The 21,566-nt window shown below is 40.3% G+C and overlaps 1 protein-coding gene across 2 annotated transcripts in view; it reads right to left on the bottom strand.

The window, feature by feature from the left end:
- Nucleotides 1–4,146: 4,146 nt before the first annotated feature.
- The window catches only part of LOC117831531 (calcium/calmodulin-dependent protein kinase kinase 2), a 33,799-nt gene continuing 16,379 nt past the window's right edge, over nucleotides 4,147–21,566 (bottom strand). Inside the window, exons 6-18 of one of the 2 annotated variants that reach the window (XM_034710257.1) lie at nucleotides 17,590–17,641; nucleotides 17,299–17,432; nucleotides 16,187–16,223; nucleotides 15,995–16,016; nucleotides 15,792–15,880; nucleotides 13,182–13,381; nucleotides 12,942–12,995; nucleotides 12,762–12,835; nucleotides 12,480–12,567; nucleotides 10,485–10,616; nucleotides 9,859–9,962; nucleotides 9,641–9,694; nucleotides 4,147–6,866 (exon numbers count right to left, since the gene is read on the bottom strand). In XM_034710257.1, the coding sequence (XP_034566148.1) occupies nucleotides 6,794–6,866; nucleotides 9,641–9,694; nucleotides 9,859–9,962; nucleotides 10,485–10,616; nucleotides 12,480–12,567; nucleotides 12,762–12,835; nucleotides 12,942–12,995; nucleotides 13,182–13,381; nucleotides 15,792–15,880; nucleotides 15,995–16,016; nucleotides 16,187–16,223; nucleotides 17,299–17,432; nucleotides 17,590–17,641 (1,113 nt within the window). In that variant the 3' untranslated portion in view covers nucleotides 4,147–6,793. The remainder of the gene's footprint in view (nucleotides 6,867–9,640; nucleotides 9,695–9,858; nucleotides 9,963–10,484; nucleotides 10,617–12,479; nucleotides 12,568–12,761; nucleotides 12,836–12,941; nucleotides 12,996–13,181; nucleotides 13,382–15,791; nucleotides 15,881–15,994; nucleotides 16,017–16,186; nucleotides 16,224–17,298; nucleotides 17,433–17,589; nucleotides 17,642–21,566) is intronic. The other variant, XM_034710258.1, reaches the window with a different exon arrangement.

The following is a 21,566-nucleotide window of genomic DNA, read 5'->3' on the forward strand; positions in this document are numbered from 1 at the left end:
TCAGAGAGAAAACAGACTGTTCTGAGGAGGACTGAAGAAGAGGGCTTTTCAGGCATGCCAAAATCTGATTTCAAAGTGTTTTTTTGAGCATAAACTTTAAAGACATGTTTTGGGGACCTCTTAGACCAATATATATTGATGAAAAAAGCGTGATATGTCACCTTTAAAATCACTGTGAGCGAACGTAGGGTCGCGAGTCTTTGGCACCTATGTTTTGGGATCACGGGCTGAAAAGTTTGGGACCCCTTGCAATAGATTATGTGTTTGGTTGGAAATCATGAAAAGGTCAATACATGAGTGTCCAGTGTTTTCCCATAAAGCAGCATGCTCTGTACAATATCAAAAATGTTTATTGTACAGGATGATTGTGTTTTAATTTGGATTTGTGCATTCCATTATATAACAGCAGTATAACATCAACTGTTGGACTGTTATAAATGCAGGGCTTCTGAAGCAACATTGGTATTTTCCAGAAATGTAGTGGAGGAGAGTAAAATGGCTTAAGTTGAGAACAGTTTCCTTAATCTAAACCAAGGGTTGTCTAGAAATGTATTTAAATGAATCGCTGATTTTGTACAAGGTTGTCTGCAGGCTTTGTTTGACCAAAATCTTCTTCATACATATTAATCTTTTCAGAATACCAGAGGCAACAACAAGCTCAACAAATGACCAGCCTTGTATTCCATGTTGAAAACTGCACATGGTCTGAATTCAAACATCGATTATTTGACATTTGAGCAGAAAGGCCACTGTACACAAACGAGGCTCTGGGGCTTTTGACACTCACGGTGAGGATCATAATAATTATCAAGACCATGATGCAGCTTAATGTTACAGAAGATAAGATTCAGATCAGTGTTTCTCATGTAACTCAGACTCAAAACAGCAAAAGGATTTCCAGATGCTGACAATACATTAAGAAAGAACATAGAGACTGTGTTTTTAATGGATTTCATGAGTCATTCTTTTTCTTTTGTTGTCTCTTTTGGGAGAGTCTACTCATTTTGTCCATGTCTATTGTCCATGGACATTATGTATCAGGTTTACTAACGTTTACATACCATAGTCCCTTAAAGTGAATCAGTCCTGCATCAAATTTCAGACGCATACAAGTCTGAGTCTGAGTGGGAGATAGTGATTCACACAACTAATTTCAATTCAGTAGCTTCTTCCTGACTGAGATTGTTTCTGCAAAAATGTATCATTAATATCCATCACTGATGTCAAGTGCCTCAAATCGGTTCTTTTCTTCTTTAACAAGCAGTTATGATATAATTCACAGTCCTTTAATCTCTTCAAGTACGCCGTGTGCAATCAGTGCGTTCTCTTTCACTCCGTCTAAAAAAGAAAGGTTCTTTCCATTCTTTCCTACATTTTTCTAACTTCTGCTTCTTTTGATTTAATAACTGTTCTCTTTGTAAGCCAGAGGTTGTAGCCAGCTGTAATTGAGCAGTGATGCAGTGTACTAAAGCAGAGAAAAAGAGGAAGAAAGGGCTGTCAGTGAGCTGAAACATCTCACCTGCTCAAGTAGGTCTAAGCTGCAGTTTCACAGAACGCTGAGCAAGTCCTTTGTTGTATTGTTTGAGTGCGTTTCTGTGCGTTTTCTTACCTCCTGCAGCCTGAAGCAGGTAAACAATTAACCGAGCATGAAAGAGTGAAGGCTCCCATTCTGTCACAATCAGCACTTCTTATTTGCTGATGTGGGGTTTTACAGCCCCAACTGGGGGCATAAAACTACAGTTCAAGACCTGGAATAGCCTCTGAACTGTTTTTACCCTGTACGCTATATGATGAGCATTACATCGATGTGCAGGGAGGGTGATTTGGCTTCGGCTCCAGGGACTCGACCAATTTCAGTTGTGCCTTTTGTATTTTTGATGTGCTGGTGTGTTTATGTAGGATGGAGGAGGCTTTTTTAAGTCCAACCTTTCCTGTATATGGTTTTCTTCTATGGGATTTCTGACTCACTGATTTACTTCAAGCAGCAGGTTTTTTTTGGATTGCATTCCTATTTGCACGTTATGCAAACTAATGTCCATCCTGCACTTATCTGGTGTTATTTAGTCAGTTTGTTTGGCAGGAATATAATTGGCACCGAGGATGAACCTTAAACTAAACCTCCTGTTCTGAAGCCAGAACTACATTTCACTTTTTAATAACTTGAGTAATCCGTGAACGTGATCAATGTGTCCGAATTCATTGAGAACCTGATAGTTACCTGTCATAACAATTCTCTGACTGCAATACTGTGAAATGTGCACAAGAGGTCAGTGTCACACTTTTTATTTTGTGTTAAAATCCTACAGAAGTGTTGAGATTGAAGGTCAACTTTTCGCTTGTTGACACATTTTTCACCCCAGAAAGTGTCAAGAGTAGTGTGAAAATTATAAAACACAAAGGCCAAGAGGGACACATACTGTAGAAAGATTAAACTATCAGCACTTTTTGCTTTTTATTATTGATGTAGGTCTAAGGATTTATACACTGTTTTTAAAAGAACCAATCATAACTCTAAGATAAGATATACAGTTTTCTTTCTATAAAGGAGTTCTTGATCATTCTGAAGCACAGGGTTATATGTTGAGTTCATGCTATTAAAAGATGAATGCCTTTGACATTTCTAAAATCGCCAAGTCATGTAGGATTTCTGAACGTCTATTAACATTTCACTATCGTTTATCTTTTATTGGAAATAGAAGGGAAGAAGGAGAGAGCGAGAGACAGAGAGAGAGAAATCTAGATCTGTTTAGTCTGACTGATAAGGTCAAGCTTTTTTGGCTGTGTGAAATTTGCTCTAAATCAGCATCACATGGAAATCAGTGGAATCACAGCTATAATGTCTGATATCCTGTCTGAATGAAGTTAAAGTACGGCTGTCGCACAATTTCCTCCAACTCAACACAGACAAATCCGAAATCATGCTCATAGGTCCACACTCATCACAGATTCTCTCCTCACTTCAGCTTGGTTCTCCTGTCACCCCCCACAGCAAGAATCTTGGCATCACTTCTGATAAAGACTGCAACTTCAACCAACATATCAAAACCAGAGTCCAGTCTTGTTTTTACCAGCTACACAAAATCTCTCAGATCATGCCCTTCCTTTCACACCATAACCTAGAAACTGTCATCCATGCATTCATCACTTCCCGATTAGATTATTGTAACTCACTCTACACCTGCCTAAGCAAACACCACCTCTCAAAACTCCAGTTAGTCCAAAACGCTGCTGCCAGACTCCTCACACACACCAAGAAAAGGGAACACATCACACCAATTTCAGCCTCCCTTCACTGGTAGCCTCTGGGTTTTAGAATTGATTTTAAGATTTTAACTCTCACTTTTAAAGCAATAAATGGACTGGCCCCTGAGTACCTAAGTGAATGTCTAAAAATGTATGTCCCCAACTGCTGCCTGAGATCCTCCGGCAGGTCCCTCTTGGAACTTACAAGGGCGAAGTTAAAAACCAGAGGTGACCGGGTCTTTGCAGTGAGGGGCCAGTCACTCTGGAATGACCTGCCGGAGGAGATCAGGCAAGCCACATCCTTGTCCTCTTTTAAATCTCTTTTAAAAACACACTTTTTTAAATGTGCTTTCACTTCTTAACTCATCACTGACTTTTTCATTTCTGCTTGTTTTTACTTCACTCATTTTAGCTCTCCTTACCTTTGTTATGTACTCTATTGTTTTGTTTCGCTCGCTATGTCTTGCACTCTGTAAAACACTTTGTAAACATGTTTTTAAAAGGTGCTATATAAATAAAATGTATTATTATTATTATTATAATAAGAGAAAATATTAAACTACTGTAAACAAATCTTGAGTTTTTTCCACCTATAAACAAACACTAATTTAATTTAAAAAGGGTTAACTTTAATCTAAGGTACAGGACAGCTGTCTGATGCACAAGTTATGAACATCCCCATTTAAACTATCAGGGAACTTTAAAATAAAATGCAACAATCACTCACATAGTTCCATTGTAGTTGGCAGGAGCAGAAAATGTGCCGTTGACACACGAGGAACAAAATGTGATTTTCAGGCCCTCAGGAGGAGTCCCTCTCAGCCTCAGACATGTCGCGGTGCACAGCACACACTAGTGGTGGAATTGAAGAACTGAAGCTTAAACACAATCAGATAAGAAACATTTCAGAAAGGCAATAATATTTTATTCAAATAATGAACAAGATACAGTATGTATAGAATAATTAATTTAAGGGTCCCTTTGTGTAGTGAAAGACCTCTCATGCTGTGACGATACAGTGGTATGTGTTCAGTATGTTGGCATGCATTCAGGGAAAAACAGCCCTCGAAGCTCTTAATGAAACCACAAAACTGTGAACAGCAAAGGTTAATCACTCGGCTCAGCCCTTCTGACACAAAAGGGCAACGACTGCATGAAAACAAAGTACAGGTTTAAATATTACATGTATCAAAATGTTATCTTACAGCTTCTCTGTGGCTTTCATTCATTCTCAAAACGTCCTCCAGTTTGCTTTTCTTGTAGGTCAAGAAGTCCCATTAGAAGATACTTGCAGTCTTTTGCTCAAGGTAAAAACTTGTCATAATTTAAAGCGACATAGTTCTTCAGAATGTAAAAGATGCTTAATGTGTGAATAATATGGTTGAAATGAGGTAACACTTCACAGTATAACACAAGTTGCAATTCTGCAATTAATTTTTCTGACTAAATCATGAGCAGAGAGAGATAATTGGCTATTATTTTAAGCTCTCTAAAGAGAAATGAGAATCTCCTTCAAAAGAACACCAATGATGTTATGGAAATCTGACACCAGAGTCTGTGTTTGCAGCCCTCCACAGAGGGGAGCACAACTTACTTGCATTTTTGAGGAAAAAAAATGAGGGGTAAGCAAAAATAAGCCTTCCTCATCCAGCCAGTACATTGCACTATACAGAGAAAGTCACGTTATATGCATAGTACTCCTCTTTAAAACAGACATACAGTGCGTACAGTTTAATGACATGCAAGGTAGAAGTAAAAAGAAAATCCCTTTCTTTGTTTCTTAATCAACACACTGGTGCTGAAGTAATTAGATTGTGGAAGCATTAAACCGTGTATTAAATTATGAGTCAATATCTGATGTTAGAGACAAGTGTGATTTTATCTTAACTGGTACAAACAGAAGAAAATTAGAAAACAGAAGAAAAGAAATGAAAGTTGAATCAAAGGAACAACACTGGAACATTTTCATTTACTGCTTTGGGATCATCTAAAATAAAACACATGAACAAATAAAAGACTTATCATTTCAGTTTGAATATTTGCAGAGTGGCTTTCTCCTCCAACAGTAGGTGACAACAACTCCTCCAACACATCGACAGATATGTCGTGCATAGATTTGTACAAAAAGTCTGCAGCTGCACTATGCTTCATCTGAAAATGTACTCCTGTAGCCGGCTGTTACAGCTCAATAAAGAACAAATAGATTAAAGGTTTGTTTTCTTTAAGGTATCCTTCTATACTTGTACAAAATTAAACAGAATTTAAGTTTTTGGTGTCGTAAAAATGTGCCGTTTTTAAAACATTGGTAATCCTGACGATACATAACAGAGCAAATAAAACGAGTATAAACATTCACAATCTTCACTTGAGGTTCAATCACCTTCTGTTTTTCACTCTACGTACAAACATACACTTTAGAAGTGAAACAAATATACAACACAGCTCAAACATGGAACTCCATATCACAACACGACTGTGTTTGTCCAAAGAAGTGGAGAGAACTTAGTAGAAATTTGAGTGATAAAAATCAATTTGAATCATTGCACATGATGGCTCCAGAATATTTTTGCACAAAAACATTCATTTTTTTCTCTTATGAATTTGGTAGAATATTACCTTCATGATATACTATAAGTTTGAAACACCTATAAATAATATGGTGGTGAAGTAGCTTTGTAACTTTGCTCTCTTGAACTCAGTAATGATGAATTTGATTGTTCAGAAGCACTACATGGACTGGTTTTTAAAGCTTTTGGTTGATTCTAGTAAACGGGAGCCTTAATAAGAACCAACCAGACTGTGTAAAGTAAGTTTGTCTATGAGCGTGCAAATGCTTATATGTAGCTTATATTGTGTTTGCATTGGGAAAGTAAACACATGCATTTAATGAAGTAAACACTTTTTCACTCCCCTTTGTTTAGTTTCAGGAAAACTGTACATATTCTTCTCTGGAAAATATTTTACAAAACTGGGCCCTGCCCCTCTAAAGCCGAGTGAGCCAGACAATCAGTGTCAAGAAAACCTGCCCTACTGCAGAGAAGCATTGAGGTGATGGTAACCACAACCATCTCCCCCCGTCAACCATCGCCTGTTTTCATGCCCTGTGTACCTGAAAGAATTGTCCAGTAGAGACAAGGAGAAATACATGTGGATAGACTACAATAAAACACCAAACTGTACAGTTGAAGCCTGAGACAAAGCATGCTGGGACTATAAACGCATGCAGGATAAGAGGAGGGCGCAGGTGGGGAAACAAAGGCCGGAGACAGGTTCAGAGTTCAGGAGATATCCTCTCCTTCAGGTCCCCATGTGACAGCTTCAAGTTCCACATCTTCAAACTGAGCCTTCGAAGTGGAGAGAATTGAATAAAAGCTTTAAAAAGTGCCTTCCATCCTTATGTCTCCCTTTTCTTTCTGCGTCTGCCGCACCTGTCCACCTCCCAGGAAGTGTACATAGGTGTGGACTGGCAGTATGAAACTGTGAGTAAAGGGGTGTCGTGCTGTGTGACTGCAGGCAGGCAGATACCAGTGTGCAAAATAAACCATCTGCATCAGGACAGAGACTCATCCTCTCCCACGTAGGGCAGGTCCATGCTCCTCATGCCGTCACCGCTCTCCTGTTTCCTAAGTAACACAACAGAAACACGGCTTTACTTGTAGCACTGCTGTGGGCCTGTTGTCTATCCTGTAACCCTCTTCAGAGGAAGGAGTAAGCCGATGTTCAAGCTATGTTTAGGAATCAAAACAAACTATTGAACTGTTACATAATGCAAAGCGCTTAGGCAAAACTTAGACAAATTGAAATAACACATGAGGGACAAATTAAAGAAATATAAATAAGGCAACAACTAGAGGGAAAGGGAAACATGTTGTTTCTAAAACAAGGCAAAGAGGCATTTATGATTTTCTACAGGCTTCATGCAAATTAACGAGCTACAACTTATCAAGTCAAGTAGATGCCCCGGGTTCAATGATATTGACTTTATATAAAGATGGACGGCATGTCTCAACCTCCTCCAGTTGTACAAAAACAAAGCCAAAGTCCCCCTTGAGATGAGCGCTGATATATAAGGCTGGTGTCATTTTTGGAGACAGAGTCTGTGCAGTAGGGATCAAACAGGTGGAGCTCCAATGTTGAATTCCCGCCCCCATTTCATGAACCAATGCACACATTTAACGTAGCGATAAAATGGCAGAAGTCAGAAGTCGAAGTGGGTACAGCCTACAGTGTAACAGCTCCTTTTCTCTTCTTAAGACATTTTTCGACCAGAGGGACTTTACCCCGGAACTTTCGACTGGTGGACCCAGGGTCTAAATGTAGTTCAGGGGTAGATAATCTCCCCCTAAAAAGCCCCTGCTAGGAGGGTAGTAACTTTTCAAAGGTCCCAGGGCTTTTGGGGGGCCGGGCCTGCAATGCTGAACGTGTCTGATTGGTAGATTTACTGCAGTGTTTTTATTCCGCCCACCGTCCACAATAACATCACACACATCTGTGATTCACTTGATTTCTCTTTCTTTTATTTGTTCTATCTTTTTTGTATGGGTTTGTTCTTTTCAAAAGAAGAAGCTGTGATTCTCTTGATTTAGCAGCTTGTAACAGTAGTCTTCTCTCAGCCCACGGTGAATGCGTCTCTCCCGGTGTTACGGTTTTAAAAGTGACCCTGTAAACTGGAGACCTTCAGCTGAACGTGTCAGTGTTTGTGGAGTTTACACAGCTGTTGAAACACAGAGGGAGTTTTAAGATTCAATATCCTCATCAGATATTTAATGATCGTCTAAAGACGTTTCTGAGGGACGCATCCGGCTGAAAGTCGGCAGTTAACAGGGTCGCTGTTTAAACCAAAACACCGGCCGATCTCTGCCACGTCTTTTTGAGTTCAAAAGGATTTTAAAGCCGTGTTGAAACGTCTTTGCTACTCGCGCTTATCTCCTCTCACGTGTTGATTCAGTGAATCCATCTGTGATGAAATATAGCACCATCTAAAACAGAGCCAGCTGAGTCTCTTCATGCTAACAGGCTAACTGTTGTGTTGCTCATAATTATACCTACCTGTTTTACTGCCCTCTACTGGTCTGGTGGTGTAGTGTATATACCTTTATTTTTCCTCCATACGTCACTGGCCTGATTTGCACAATCTACCCAGGACTTCAGCCCGAGGTCGAAACGCAGACATCAATGGGGGCACAGGAACCTTTTAGTTCAGGGTAAAGTAGTTCTGGGGGCTAAAAGACCCCGAAACTCTTAGTGGAAATGCACCTTTAGACAGCGCCGCAGGAGTCGCATTGGTCAACATAGCTGTCAATCATGGTGCTAGACCCCTCTTTATAGCATCATATAAATCAGTATGATAAGAAAAAAAAACATGTCACATTGTTTGACATTATGACCTTTTCTGCACCCAGTCAAGTAAGGGGAGGGCTAAATGTGTTGGCTTCACTTTTTTGGGGGGGGATGACAGGTCGTCCACTTTTTTATATAGTGCTTGGTTTATGATGATGGTCCAAAGTGCCATTTTATTTTAACTGAGACAAAGAGGCATTGATTCAACTTTATATTGGTAATTTGTAAAATAAAGGCTGAAGTATTTCATATACATTATATTTTATATATTGCATATAAGGCAGCATTGAGAGTAGGCAAAGCTAATGCATGTAATTTATGCTAAAGCATTGTCTGTAACTGTAATTTGTTCAAATGTTCTGTTCATGCCAACAGCAATAAATGAGTCAGATGCTTTGCCAAAACAAGATTAAAATCTGCAACTGTGGCTACTGAAGAGATTGATTATACATCTATTAAAGTCACAAGCTACACTACTCAGGTAGTCCCTGAAGTAGCAGACTACAACGAACTATGACAACATGCTGAGCTGCTATCTCGTGGACTCACTCTACACCAACAAAATGAAACACAGTTGGTTTGTGTCCTTTCTAACAAAGTCTCAGTTAATCTGAATTTCAACAAATTTTGTATTTAATAATGACCCTTTGACCATCACCATAATTCCCAACATCATTTCTCAAATGAGGTGAACAGGGTTTGATTCTTTATAAGTACATACCCACAGCTCGGGTCACTTGTCATGGCCTTTTTCATACAAAGAAGCTCATGCAAACTCCAACAAGCTATACAATACTGTATTTGATAAAATGTGTTAAACTTAAAAAGGGGTTCTACACAACACTACACATGACTCAGCAAAATCTTACCATTGCTACGCACTACAGAACTTAATGTCAACAAAAGCTGCTTTATAAACAATCTTGAACCAACATAAGCTGGTTCAGAAACTTAATGCAAATGAGCATTTGACAATTAAAGCCACAGAAGGAAATAGAGCTCATGCTGGGGTTCTTTAAGTACACTCAACTACTTAAACAAAACTGCAGGTTTTTACCTTCTTTGGTTACAATGAATGTAGCAGTATCGCACTTTGCCTGCTCTGCCTTTCCTGCAGGGCAGGAGAAGGAAGAGAGAGAAATAACAGTCCTATTTGATAAACATTAGAAGGCTAACATAGGAGGACCCATCTACACTTGTTGTGATCTGATTCCTTGTACTCATGCTAGAGGCATAGTTTAGATAGTCTGTAGTGTGTCTGTATACAATCCTTACGTGAGTGTTTGCCCTGAAGCACTCAAACTGCTGCGGTCCTCTTTGCGTGCCCAGTCAAAGGGGTTCCCAAAGGAGCGCTTCCTCAGCATAGTTCTCACAAGGATCTGAAAACGAAAAGTAAATGTTGAGCATTTATGAGTAACAGGTCTGCACTACTTCACTAGACCCCACAGTCTACAGTGTGATGCTAGAAGAGTCAACACAAAAGAGACAGAACAAAATGTCCAAACTTTTAGATACAAACTTTCCTGAAAGGACTGAATGAGTCATACATCTGTTCCAGCACAAAGTTCAGAGGGTTTTAGAGTAGGTGGTAGTGTTATAGTGTGTTGTAGGATGGTGCGATGTGACTGATATAAAGCAAAAAAGAAAATTACCAATAAAGACCTGAAAAGATCCTTTCAAATTTGCATAGAGATTAGGAAGTCATTTGCACTTCACATAACATTTAGTCTGGTTATGTTCCAATAAGTGACAACTGCTGTGACAGGCGTCATGCCCCTCTGGTGGGATCTGAACTGTAAACAAACTTCACCCATCAGTCACTTTGGACTGATTGTTACCAGAGGCTTAAACAAATTAGACACAAGCCTGTCTGTGATGTTGTACAAACAACATAAGCTCACCACTGTAGCCAGGCTGGGGATATGTTTGACAGAATTTTCCACCTCCTCCTCGGTCACTTCAATCAGCATACAGCAGTTGTCATCCTCCGGGGGGAGGGGCTCAGCGCCGTGCCTCGTCACCCACGGGTGCACCTGCAAATAAACATGAGGAGGAAAAGAGTTTTTTTTTTTAATGTATTTCAGTCAGATTCAAACAAAACTACGCCTCAGGAAATACATTAACAAGGATATGATATAATATATATATATACTTAATAAAGTGCATTCTATTCTATTCTATATGATGTGAGTGCAAAGTGATTCTGAAGTAGATTTAGGTTAATGATGCAGGATACAGTGAACAGGGTACAATTTGTTGAAACAAATGCAATATAGAGGGACATGAAGGCAGGAAGTCTTTCCTGCCTGTGGCCATTAGACTGTACAACTCCTCCCTCCTGACTGAACTAGATTCTGTACTCTGTGCAATAACGTGCAATACACTGTGCAATACACTGTGCAATATCCCTGCCACTTCAACATCCTGTATACAATACCTTCATTCCCAGTGCTTTTGTACATAGAAAACTGTAAATATTCTGCGTTTCTGTATATACTTATTATTAATCCAAATTATGTTATTTCATTCGTATCTATATCTTATTTTATTCCTTCTTTCTATTAATATTTTCACTTTTTCATACTGTGTATAAGAGCTTTCTGTAACAACTGAATTTCCCACAGGCTTAATAAAGTATTTCTGATTCTGATAATGTGTGTTTTTATGATTTGTAAAGTGTCTGTATAGATATAATGTATTATTATCATTGTAATTAATTTGTGTCATATTTAGAATTTCATGGAAGAAAAAACTGAATATAAGTCCTTATTTCCAAAGAACTGCAGTATAAGGAGTTTTTACCCCTGTTAGAGCTATTTGTTTATTTTTTGTATTTAGTTGTTTATTTAGTTTAGAATTAATAAGTAGTATTAGTTGTTAGATTTATCTAAAACTTTCTATTTATAACTCATTTAACTTAAATTTTCGGGTTATATTTTTTGCTTAGTATATTTAGATTTTTGTATATTTAGTATTTCTTCTGTTTGTTTGGTAATTAGGAACTGTGGGCACCTGAGGATATTTAGGTAGGTAGGTGGCAGAAGGCCAGCATGCACCTGGGTGGGCCTATGGTTTTGTACCAGCACAAGAGAGGAAGCAGGAGCCGTGATTTCCTTTTCTTCCTTTTGTTTGCTTGCTTGCCATCAAAATAAACCATTGGAAACTGCTGAACTTTTGCATGGACACTGGACTTCTTTTGCCTGCGTACATCACATCCCCACGTTGCATCAGTGACCCTTTGATTAAGTTTAGTTCAAGTTTGAGTTTGATATGACATTGAGTTTTTATGACAAATGGCCTCTACAACCCTGATGCCAAACAATGTTTGAGAACACCACAGCTTGTGTCACATCACTAACATCACTATCAGGACCGCTGTGCAGGTCAAAGAATGTGTTCCAGTAAGATACAGGGATTTAGGGATGCTGTCAAAAAATCAATACAGCAACATATCATCATGTACTCCCTATCAACACGTGCATTGAGGCTCAATGCTTCAGAATCAATGTGGTAGCAAATAATGGCAGTTTTAAAAGACCATTTCCCTATAGTGTAGTAGAATACAAATCCACTAGATGGCAGTGAAAGCCGAACTACAAGGTGCAGCAAAATTTCAAATGGAAACAAACAAGTATGGATGATAGACTATCTACCAACAGGAAAACTGAAAGCAAGGACACAGGGGCATATCTGGTATCGTGGGCTTTGTATCCTGATACCTGTCATAATGTGAGGCTGTGGGAAATGCTCAGCTCTGGATTCACAGATGCTTCCTTTCTTTTTCAAGTCCCGTCCCCCCCCCCCGAGTAATTCACTGCACTCTTTCTGATATCAATAATAATGCTTGATCCAAAAATAATGGAAACCAGTGGGTACATTTTTAAAAAAGTGTTAACCTTAATCTGTGGGATTGATATTCTGGTCTCTGGATTCTTGACCAGCATTTTCAACAACAAATCCTTGAGATCATCGGAGAGATCCCCACTGTTGAGACAGAAGAATAACTGTTGTAGATTAAAAAATAATAATAATTTAGTGAACAAACAAACAAATAATCAAATAAATAAGTGGCCACAGAAATGCAAACTTAATGTAGAATTTACACTAGCAGGCTTTTGATTATTGCCGAACAGTGATTAAGCAGGTTGACATAACATGCATGTAGGAGGAGAACTGACTGTTCAGGTAACTCCACAGGTTGGGTCTTGATTTTCTGATGAAGACTGAGGATGCGTTCGTCCATAAATGGACACTGTGAATCAAAGGCATGGTATTGGTTGTTAAAGAGGACCAGCAGGTAATCATACAGGAGAAACTCAAACAAGTAAGTCACAGCATGAACTTGATTTATCACTCACCACTCCAAAGACGAAGCAGTGAAGTGTCACACCCATGGCCCAAACATCCAGAGCCTAAATAATAAACATGATGAAGGTTACATAATATTGGCATATGGAGGTTAAAATTCACGGTCCCAATAAAAGGGGATGACGAGGACGTTTTTACATTTTAAATCAATAGTAGGAAAATTACTTTAAATATTTGTGCATTTCTGAATATTACCACCAGAGGGCGTTAGAAGCTAACTGTTGCTTCACCTTTCCAGAGAAGTTCTTTCTGGTCTCAGAGAGTGCTTCAGGGGCAAGGAAAGCAGGTGTACCCACTGTGCTGGTCAGAAGGGCGTCTGTCCCTTCAAACTGATTACTGACTCCAAAGTCTGCGATCTTGATGTGTCCATCTTCTCCCACCAGGAGGTTGGAGGGTTTGACGTCTCTGTGAATGATCCTCTGGTAATGTACTGTTCAATGGAGAAAAAAGACATCATATCAACAGGATCCTATTTGGGGAGTTCTGCAGGAAATGATAGATGGATAAATAAGGGACTTCTTAAAATAACACGATCAAAATAAAATAGAAAGGTTTGAATATTTTTCAGTGATTACAGTCATCACAAGAAAGGATCACACCCGGGTTTCTGCTTTAGAAGTATTCGCAGGACAAAACCGCATCATACTGTCTATTTAAAATATGTTATATAACGACACTACCTGCAATGTGACTTCAGAGAGTTAAATCTCTCTTTAGTAATGATTTCTTAAAAAAAAGAAAAAATCAAGGTTCAGACTGTTGCAGTGTCCTTGGTGCAGAGCCCTCCCTCTCTTTTTCCAGTCTAGTCTCCTAGACGACATTTAGTGCAAAACCTTTTCTGGTGTGCTGAAAGAGCCTCTGAGATTGTGTGAAATGAGTCTGGTGGGTGGCTGGAGCCAAGAACAGCACAGACTGACAAAACTTCTTTTAATGACACAGAGGAATTAAAACGGATCTACATAGAAGAGATATTCAGATTGATATCGCATCTCGCAAAGCAAATTAAGACATCCATAACTGTGCATATACAGGATTGACAGTTTCTCTATTCATGTCGTTGGGGAGCACAAAAGATTTGAGTTCAGGCTGGTAGAACTAATGAGGGAGTGTTTTCTGTATTACATAAATAAAAAAAAAACATTGTAAGACAGTAATTACCTGCATTAGTGAAACAATGTGGTGTCTGTCAGACCAATTTGTTTCAAAGAAGGTTTTTGTTATATAAGGATGCGAGGAAAAATGCGAGGGACTTCCACCAGATCCATGTCCAGTCAGTCTCCAATCCCCTGCAGTTCGGCTCCGTGCTCTCTCGTCTATCAACACTCACCGGTTGAGTTTTCAGAACACAGCATGGAGCAGGACCGCCAAACAGCTGGAGTCATGTGACCGAGGTTTTCCCACGGCAATCACTGAATCAAGGATTCTCCTCCTCCTCTCCTCATCCATGTTGTCTTTCTGGTCCTCTGAACACCTCTGACTTGATGACTTCAGGTCCGCCTCCACTCTAAACTGCTTTTTTTTGTCATAGTCAAGTTAAAAAACGATCTAACGATAACACAGAGTGTTTTATTCTGAAAATTAACCATGTTTTCATTTTGTTTTGGTGCCTGACTTCCTGTCCTGCTCTATCTGCTCTGTGGTGAATTGATGTGTCATATCCTGCATCCAGCAAAAATAGAAGTCTTGCGCATCTGATCCGTTGTGTTCCGACCTGCCGGATCAGAGACGCAGCTGGAACGAAACAGAGCGGATCCAGTGGAAGTTAACACATTGACTAGAATAGAAATCTATCAGATCCGGTGCCGTGACAGATCGGAGATGGACCGGACACGGATCTGGTGGAATTTGGCCTTTACACTCATTATAAATTGCAAGTCGAAATTAACCAATATATCATCATATATATTTAACTGCAGCCATTTTGACATTACTTTAGCTTTAAAAGTTCATCAGGATGCATATAATATCATCACAGAAAGACAGATACACATCCCTAATTGTGTCCGTTGCTTAGCGCCGCTCGAAAGGCTGCTTGTTGCAGCAGCTCTCTCTTCATTGTTCTTTTTTCATATCTGTTTAGTTCTCTTTGTATTTGGAGCCTGTCATGACTTTTAATGACTCATTTGTTGGCCATGGACACCAAACTGGCTACGTTTGCAGTGGTGATTTTACTATTTTTGTTCCTGTGTGTGTCTGGACATCCTACGTGTATCCATGGTAACATTGTTTACATACGAGATCAGCTGTTAGCAGCCCTTAGCATGTCGATGCTAAACGATGCTAGGACCGATGTTTCCTGCGAGCTGAGGTGAAGGAGGCAAGGACAACGTGCTGGTACTGAGGTGCAAGCTAAGAGAAGACGACATCGACCTGTCCCTCCACCCACCATTATACACCGTATGGGGAATGGAAGATCTATCTACAATAAGGTGGACGAGCTAACCCAGCACCAGAGGGAATACTGGCAGAGTAGCATCATGCTAACAGAGCTAACACCGCACACGAACGCCACATTGGAAGGATTACACCTGCTGCGGGCGGACAGGATACAGGAGAGCAAGACTGAAGTAACTGGTGAAGAAGGCCAGCTCAGTTCAGTCCTGGACTCTGTGGAGGTGGTGGCTGACAGGAGAATTATGGCCAAGCTGTCGTCTCTGATGTTAATTTCTCTCCTATATATATTCTTGTTTAAATTCTTGTACTGTACACCTTTTTGTTTGCTGCTGTAACTCCATGAATTTCCCTGTTGTGGGACGAATAAAGGAGTATCTTATCTTAACTAATCACCAGATGACATCACAGGCTGAGTGCAAAAGTAACAGGCCGTAAGAAAGACTCACGGTACTCGATTCCCCTGAGCAGATCTTGGAAGTAAAAGCGTGACTGGTCCTCGCTGAAAGGTTTATCCGTGGGAACCTCCATCACTGCCCTGAATACACCAACATGCAAACGGATACACAAACGCACTCAATCAGCAATCATACTGAATGAGATGAACTTGCTCCAGTGTCACAATCAAAACCGTGAAAGGGGAACAGCTTACCCTTGTTTGACCAGCTCAAACACTGTGGTAGAAAAAGACAGATACAAAGTCAAAGTTAGCGATGCAGATGAGTTCAAAATAATAACTCAAATCATATTATTGCTTTATTTCTGACTGCACTTTGTGGGACATTCTTGCATGTGTGTGCGTGCATGAGAACTTCTGAAGGTTGATTGTTTGGCTGTAACATACCCATGTACAGATGGTCCTCACTGGGGTCGTCCAAAACCTGGCACCGAGTCACAAAGACACAGAAATGAGTGTCAACACACACATGCACACACACGCACACACACACACACACACACACACACACACACACACACACACACACACACACACACACACACACACACACACACACACACACACACACACACACACACACACAACAGATCACCTGTTGGAAATAATTATCCCTTCAATCTGGAGTTTCAGATATTTTGCAGATAGATAGTTGTCTGTGTATCTTTTAGAATTTAAGGCTTTAAAGTTTGTTTGTTTTCACATTTTAGTCTCTGGTTTTGTCAAAATGTGTTTTGTCTTTCATTTATAAGAACAAGCAGGATAAAATAATGTCATTTGAAATAATGAAGGCTGCTGTTTTGATCTTTCATTTTCTACCCTCTGAGGCTTCTTTCAAAATTGGTCCATTACAGAGTTGGCAGGGTACTTTGTTTCTCTTTTGAGGGAAGAGGCGGCCAACATTGTTTGTGTACTCATTCTAGCCTGAGTAGACCGTGTTGTTCTTGGCACACAAATTTAATACTCTGATTTTTGTCTTCCACCTTATACCTGTCCTTAGCTGTGTTCACACATACACAAAACTCTTCCAGATGTCTAGAATGAGCTGCATTCGGAAGCAACCAACATTTTCAACCAGACTTCTTTCCTGCCAGCCCCCTTGTTAAATTTCCAGGTGAAGTTGGGGGGAGCCAATGTGAGAACGCAGCAGGACATATTCGGTAAATTTCACTGAGCAAGCAGGGGGTGACGAATTTAATGTCATGTGACCAGTGAAAACTGGAAGAGTAACATGAAACAGATTAATAAAAACATCTGAGGTTAAAGGATGATTATTTTCAAGACAAGATCAGCGAAGATATCTGCTTGCACGTAGCATTGATAATGCAAAATCTGCCATTACAGCATAGCTCTCTGTTGCTATGTCTTTCATTATGTCGTAAACATTACACTGTAGCCTCTGCAGCTTCATCTTGATGTCCTGTTTTGCCTGAAGACTTACTTCCTCAGGTTAAAAAACACATACAAATAAACTAAATACAAGTTGTAACAGAACTCACCTCTACTAGTTTCACCACATTGGGATGATCTAGCTTTTTCAGAATGGCAATCTCTTGATAGACCCTCTCCAGGGGTCCTTTAGGCTGAGGGGGGCCCTCAGGTGCTGCTTTGGCTCCACGAGGGGGAGGTCTCCCTGAGAAACAGAGACAACAAAAGTAGAGATAGGTTAGCATTGATGGCTGGATTGAACAAAAACTAGTATCTTTATGCAGTGTTCCTGCACTGATGGAGCATTATTAGAGTCTGTGCACTCTGCTGTGTTTGCCATCTGCCGCTGGCGCCAGACTTACGTGGGAAACCTGCCTGCCTCATCAGCCTCTTCTTGGACAGCACCTTCATCGCCTACAGGAGAGAACAGGGGAGGGATTTGGACAGTGGGGGAGGATAAGAGGAAGAGTGAGATCCAGAAATCCAGAGGAAGATGAACATAAAAGGTAGACTTTAAAGAAGAGAAAAGCTCAGCGAAGAGAGGTGATGCATATCTGGCAGTTCACCCAGTCACACACCTACAGATCGATATCACAGCAGCAACTATCAACTGCTCCCCTCACCTTGAACATCCTTGTGTTTCTGAAACTACTAACATCGAGCAGACAGGAAAACAAATGTGTTTTTAAATAGAATCCAACAAAGGCTGTCACTATATACCAGTATGGACGATAACCATCTTTTAAAAAAAAACAAATTACTGATATTGTGCTTAAAACAAGCATACGGTAATACTCGGTAAGCTATTTGCTTCATAGAAGGGGGCAGCAGTGGCTCTTTCCCTTGGTTACCACACACCATAAAAAAGAGGGAAGGCAAAGAAGAGCCGGCAGCAGCAGCAGCAGCAGAAGACAAAGGCTGCTACATACTACCTACTGATGTAGTATGCAGTAGGTACTTCCTACCTCATACTGCGTTTGAATTTAGTCTGTAGTATGTCTGTTCTGTTCGATCTGTGTTGCAGTATGCTGGGCTAGACGTCACTGAATTTCCGGTTTCGGAATGCGGGAGTAAACAGACATGTCAAGCATCAGTTACCTTTGGCCGCTGCTACACTATACATGCACTCAATGATTTTTTCTCATTTACCTTATTGTGCCACGAGCTGGTCTCAGGCTGGAGCAACCACTCTAACACCATTATGCACCCTCTACAAACAATCACTGAAAACTCTGGATAAAAACCAAGGAAGTACCACCACTGTAAAATCATTACAAAATATAACTTAATGACCCTTGACAGTTTTTTTTGTTATGCAGATATGTGTCTGATGTATAATTAATTCCTGATCAGGCCCCACCACCACTTAAACAATGTGTGTTACTCTGCAGGAACAATCTTAGGGAGACCAGGGCATCAGCAAGAGGAGACTGTTCAGCTGAACTGCATTTGGAGAGTCTGCATTTTCAGTCAGAGCAGCAGGAAAATGGAACTCAATTCTTACCCACATTAGAGACTGTACAAGCCTCAGTGTTTTTAAAAGTAAACTAAAATTATGGCTCAAGGAAAAACAATCATGTGCTCATCTGAATGCATCAAATTAGAGACGATGAAATGTAATTTTAAATGTGTTGTTATTAGTGATGGACTGTGTTGAGTAGTCTATATATTGTTTTAAATGCTAGTATGTTTTTTTATTGTTTGTATTGTACATTTGTTAACATCTTCCTGCCCAGGGACCACAGATGAAAATTAGCTTATAGCTAACTCTGGCTTGACAGTTTTTGTTTTGCATGGCCCCTGTCAAATAAACTAATAAATAAACAATAAATAAACAACGGCCAAGCTGATAGAGAAACTTCTTCTTTAGCATCCACTTATGATTTAAAAAGTTAGGAAGTGGTTTTTATTATGAGTTTAATCATTTTCACAGCACATAAAAACTGAGTCCCCCCCGTCAAAAAAAAGAAGAGGAAAGAAAAAGAGGAGCAAGCACTGTGCATTGTGGGAAACAGTACATGAGGCAGACTGGTCCGATGCATACTGTGAAATTTTACCGAATCAGTAGACATCCGGGGAGTTTACTGGATTTTGGCCAAATCAGTACGTACTGCTAGTATAGTGGGCGGTTTCGAAAACAGCTGGCTGGCTGATACAGGAAAATTTCTCAGTATGCATCGGACCAGTCTGCCTTGCGTACTGTTTCCCACAATGCACAGCGCTCGTTCCGCTTTTTCTTTTCTCTTCCTTTATTGACGGGGGGAACTCACTTTTTTAGATGCTGTGAAATTTTTAAAATTCCATATAAACCACTTCCTAACTTTTCAAATCATTAGTGATGCTAAAGAAGCAGTTTCAGTTTGGCTGTTGTTAACTCCCGCTTTCTGAAACCAGACAACCAGTGACGTCTGGCCCAGCGTACTGGAACACAGATCCAACAGAACACTCATACTACAGACTAAATTCAAACGCAGTATTCGTATGTAGTATATAGCAGGCCGTTTCGAAAACAGCCAAAGTAACCAGCTAACTAGCTGACCTTGACCACAGTGTGTGACTACTTATGAAGTGCAAATCATGTTGGAGGAGATGACAGATGAAAGTGAGGTACTCTACCCACACACTGAAACATTTCCCTCACCAGTTTAGGAGGTTTTTGGTAAAAAATAATATGGTGTTTGTGCACACTCCTGTCTGAAAGAAGTGTGAAGCAGTAGTGACCGGGGGGACACCACCAACCTGATCAGCCACCTTCACCTCCATCCTCCTGCAGACTTTATCATGATAGAAAGAGTAACCTCTAGTTAGTTTGCTAAGCCCAGGTTGGTTATTTGTTGTATTGTTAAAGTGAAGCCTGAGCCATGTCGGATTTGACCATTTTCTTTCTCTGGGTTGTTTGTTAGACTGAGAATGACTGAGAGGCGTTAGAGAGCCAGAGATTCAGGTCAGATAACTGTTTGAGTCAATGTGAACTGAACTTGTTGTGTTTGTGCAGCTCTGTTATGTAAGTGTGTCTGGGTCTGTAGGTGTGCGCCCGATACAGGCGTGGCCTCTGTTTGGCCCGTTCACACAGAAATGCTGCTCCTGGACTGGATGAAGATAGCCATCAGTGGTTTCAAATCTCAGCTGCTGCAGCATGCTCTCCCCTTCTCATGCTACCTCCAACAGATCAGCATTAGATTGTGTGTTCATCATGACAGATCTGTGTGAATTGTGTAAGCCTGTTGTCAGATTTTGATAGTTTGAATGCTTGGTAGTGTGTCAATATTTTGTTATTAAAATCCACAGTAAATACAGAGCACATTTAGCAGCAAAGCGGAGTAAGTAACCTTTTTTGTTTGTTCCAGTTTTCTCCTGTTTTGTTGGTTAGGAGCACAGGGAGGGTATTTGCCATGTGATTCAGATTTTGTTTGTGTTTATGGAGGATTACAGTATCTATAGATAACTTTTGTTTGTTGTTTTGGCCTTTTATTCATCCCAAAAGTTAATTAAAACTGCTGCTTTACTCCTTATTGTCCTGTACTGCTGGCTATAATGGGAGTGGGAAGAGTGGGGGTCACACATCCTATTGTGGACTGGTGGCTGGAGAGGTGCTGGTTCACTTGCCTGGGCACTGCCAAGGTGCCCTTGAGCAAAGCAATGAACCCCCAACTGCTCGGGGTGCGCTGGTTGATGGCAGCATCCTCACTCTGACATCTCTCCTTAAGTGCATGTCCACTGCATGTTTGTGCATAAAGTTGTATGTATATATACCAAACTATGTGTGTAGCATGACCAAAAAATTACACAAGTGGAAAAATTTAATTTCCCCCCTGGGGATTAATAAAGAACGTTTCTTTCTTTCTTTCTTTCTTTCTGTTTAGGTTTACCCTAAATAGGGTTGCACTGATCCGATCCTGGTATTGGATATCGGCTAGATCGGACTCAAAAAGCTAGATGGGATATCGGTGACAAGGGGCCGATATATAGTGCCGATCCATATGGCAGATCTCTTCATCTCAGTTCTATGCTTTTCTGAATTTACAACAGCCATGTGCGTCTCCTGCGTCATCAGCGCCGGGCGGTCTGTGCATTTTTGCCAAGCGGGGCTTGATGGAGGGTAACTACAGAGGCTCTGCAGTTTAGCTGCATGTCACGCTTCTTTTGCTAACAACTCCACCGGGAACTTGGAACATGTGCAGTGCTAATTCCTCTTATCCACTGCTGATGTTTACAGTTGAATTATAATATCTGTTGGTAATGAAGATTAACTCAGCAAACTGCTGGTACACATTTCTAATCTCTTGAATAATGATACTGTCAGTTTAAAAATGCTTATTTTATTTTGGTTTACAAAGTC

The sequence above is a fragment of the Notolabrus celidotus genome, chromosome 19 (genome assembly GCF_009762535.1).
Source record: "Notolabrus celidotus isolate fNotCel1 chromosome 19, fNotCel1.pri, whole genome shotgun sequence".
NCBI lineage: Eukaryota > Metazoa > Chordata > Actinopteri > Labriformes > Labridae > Notolabrus > Notolabrus celidotus.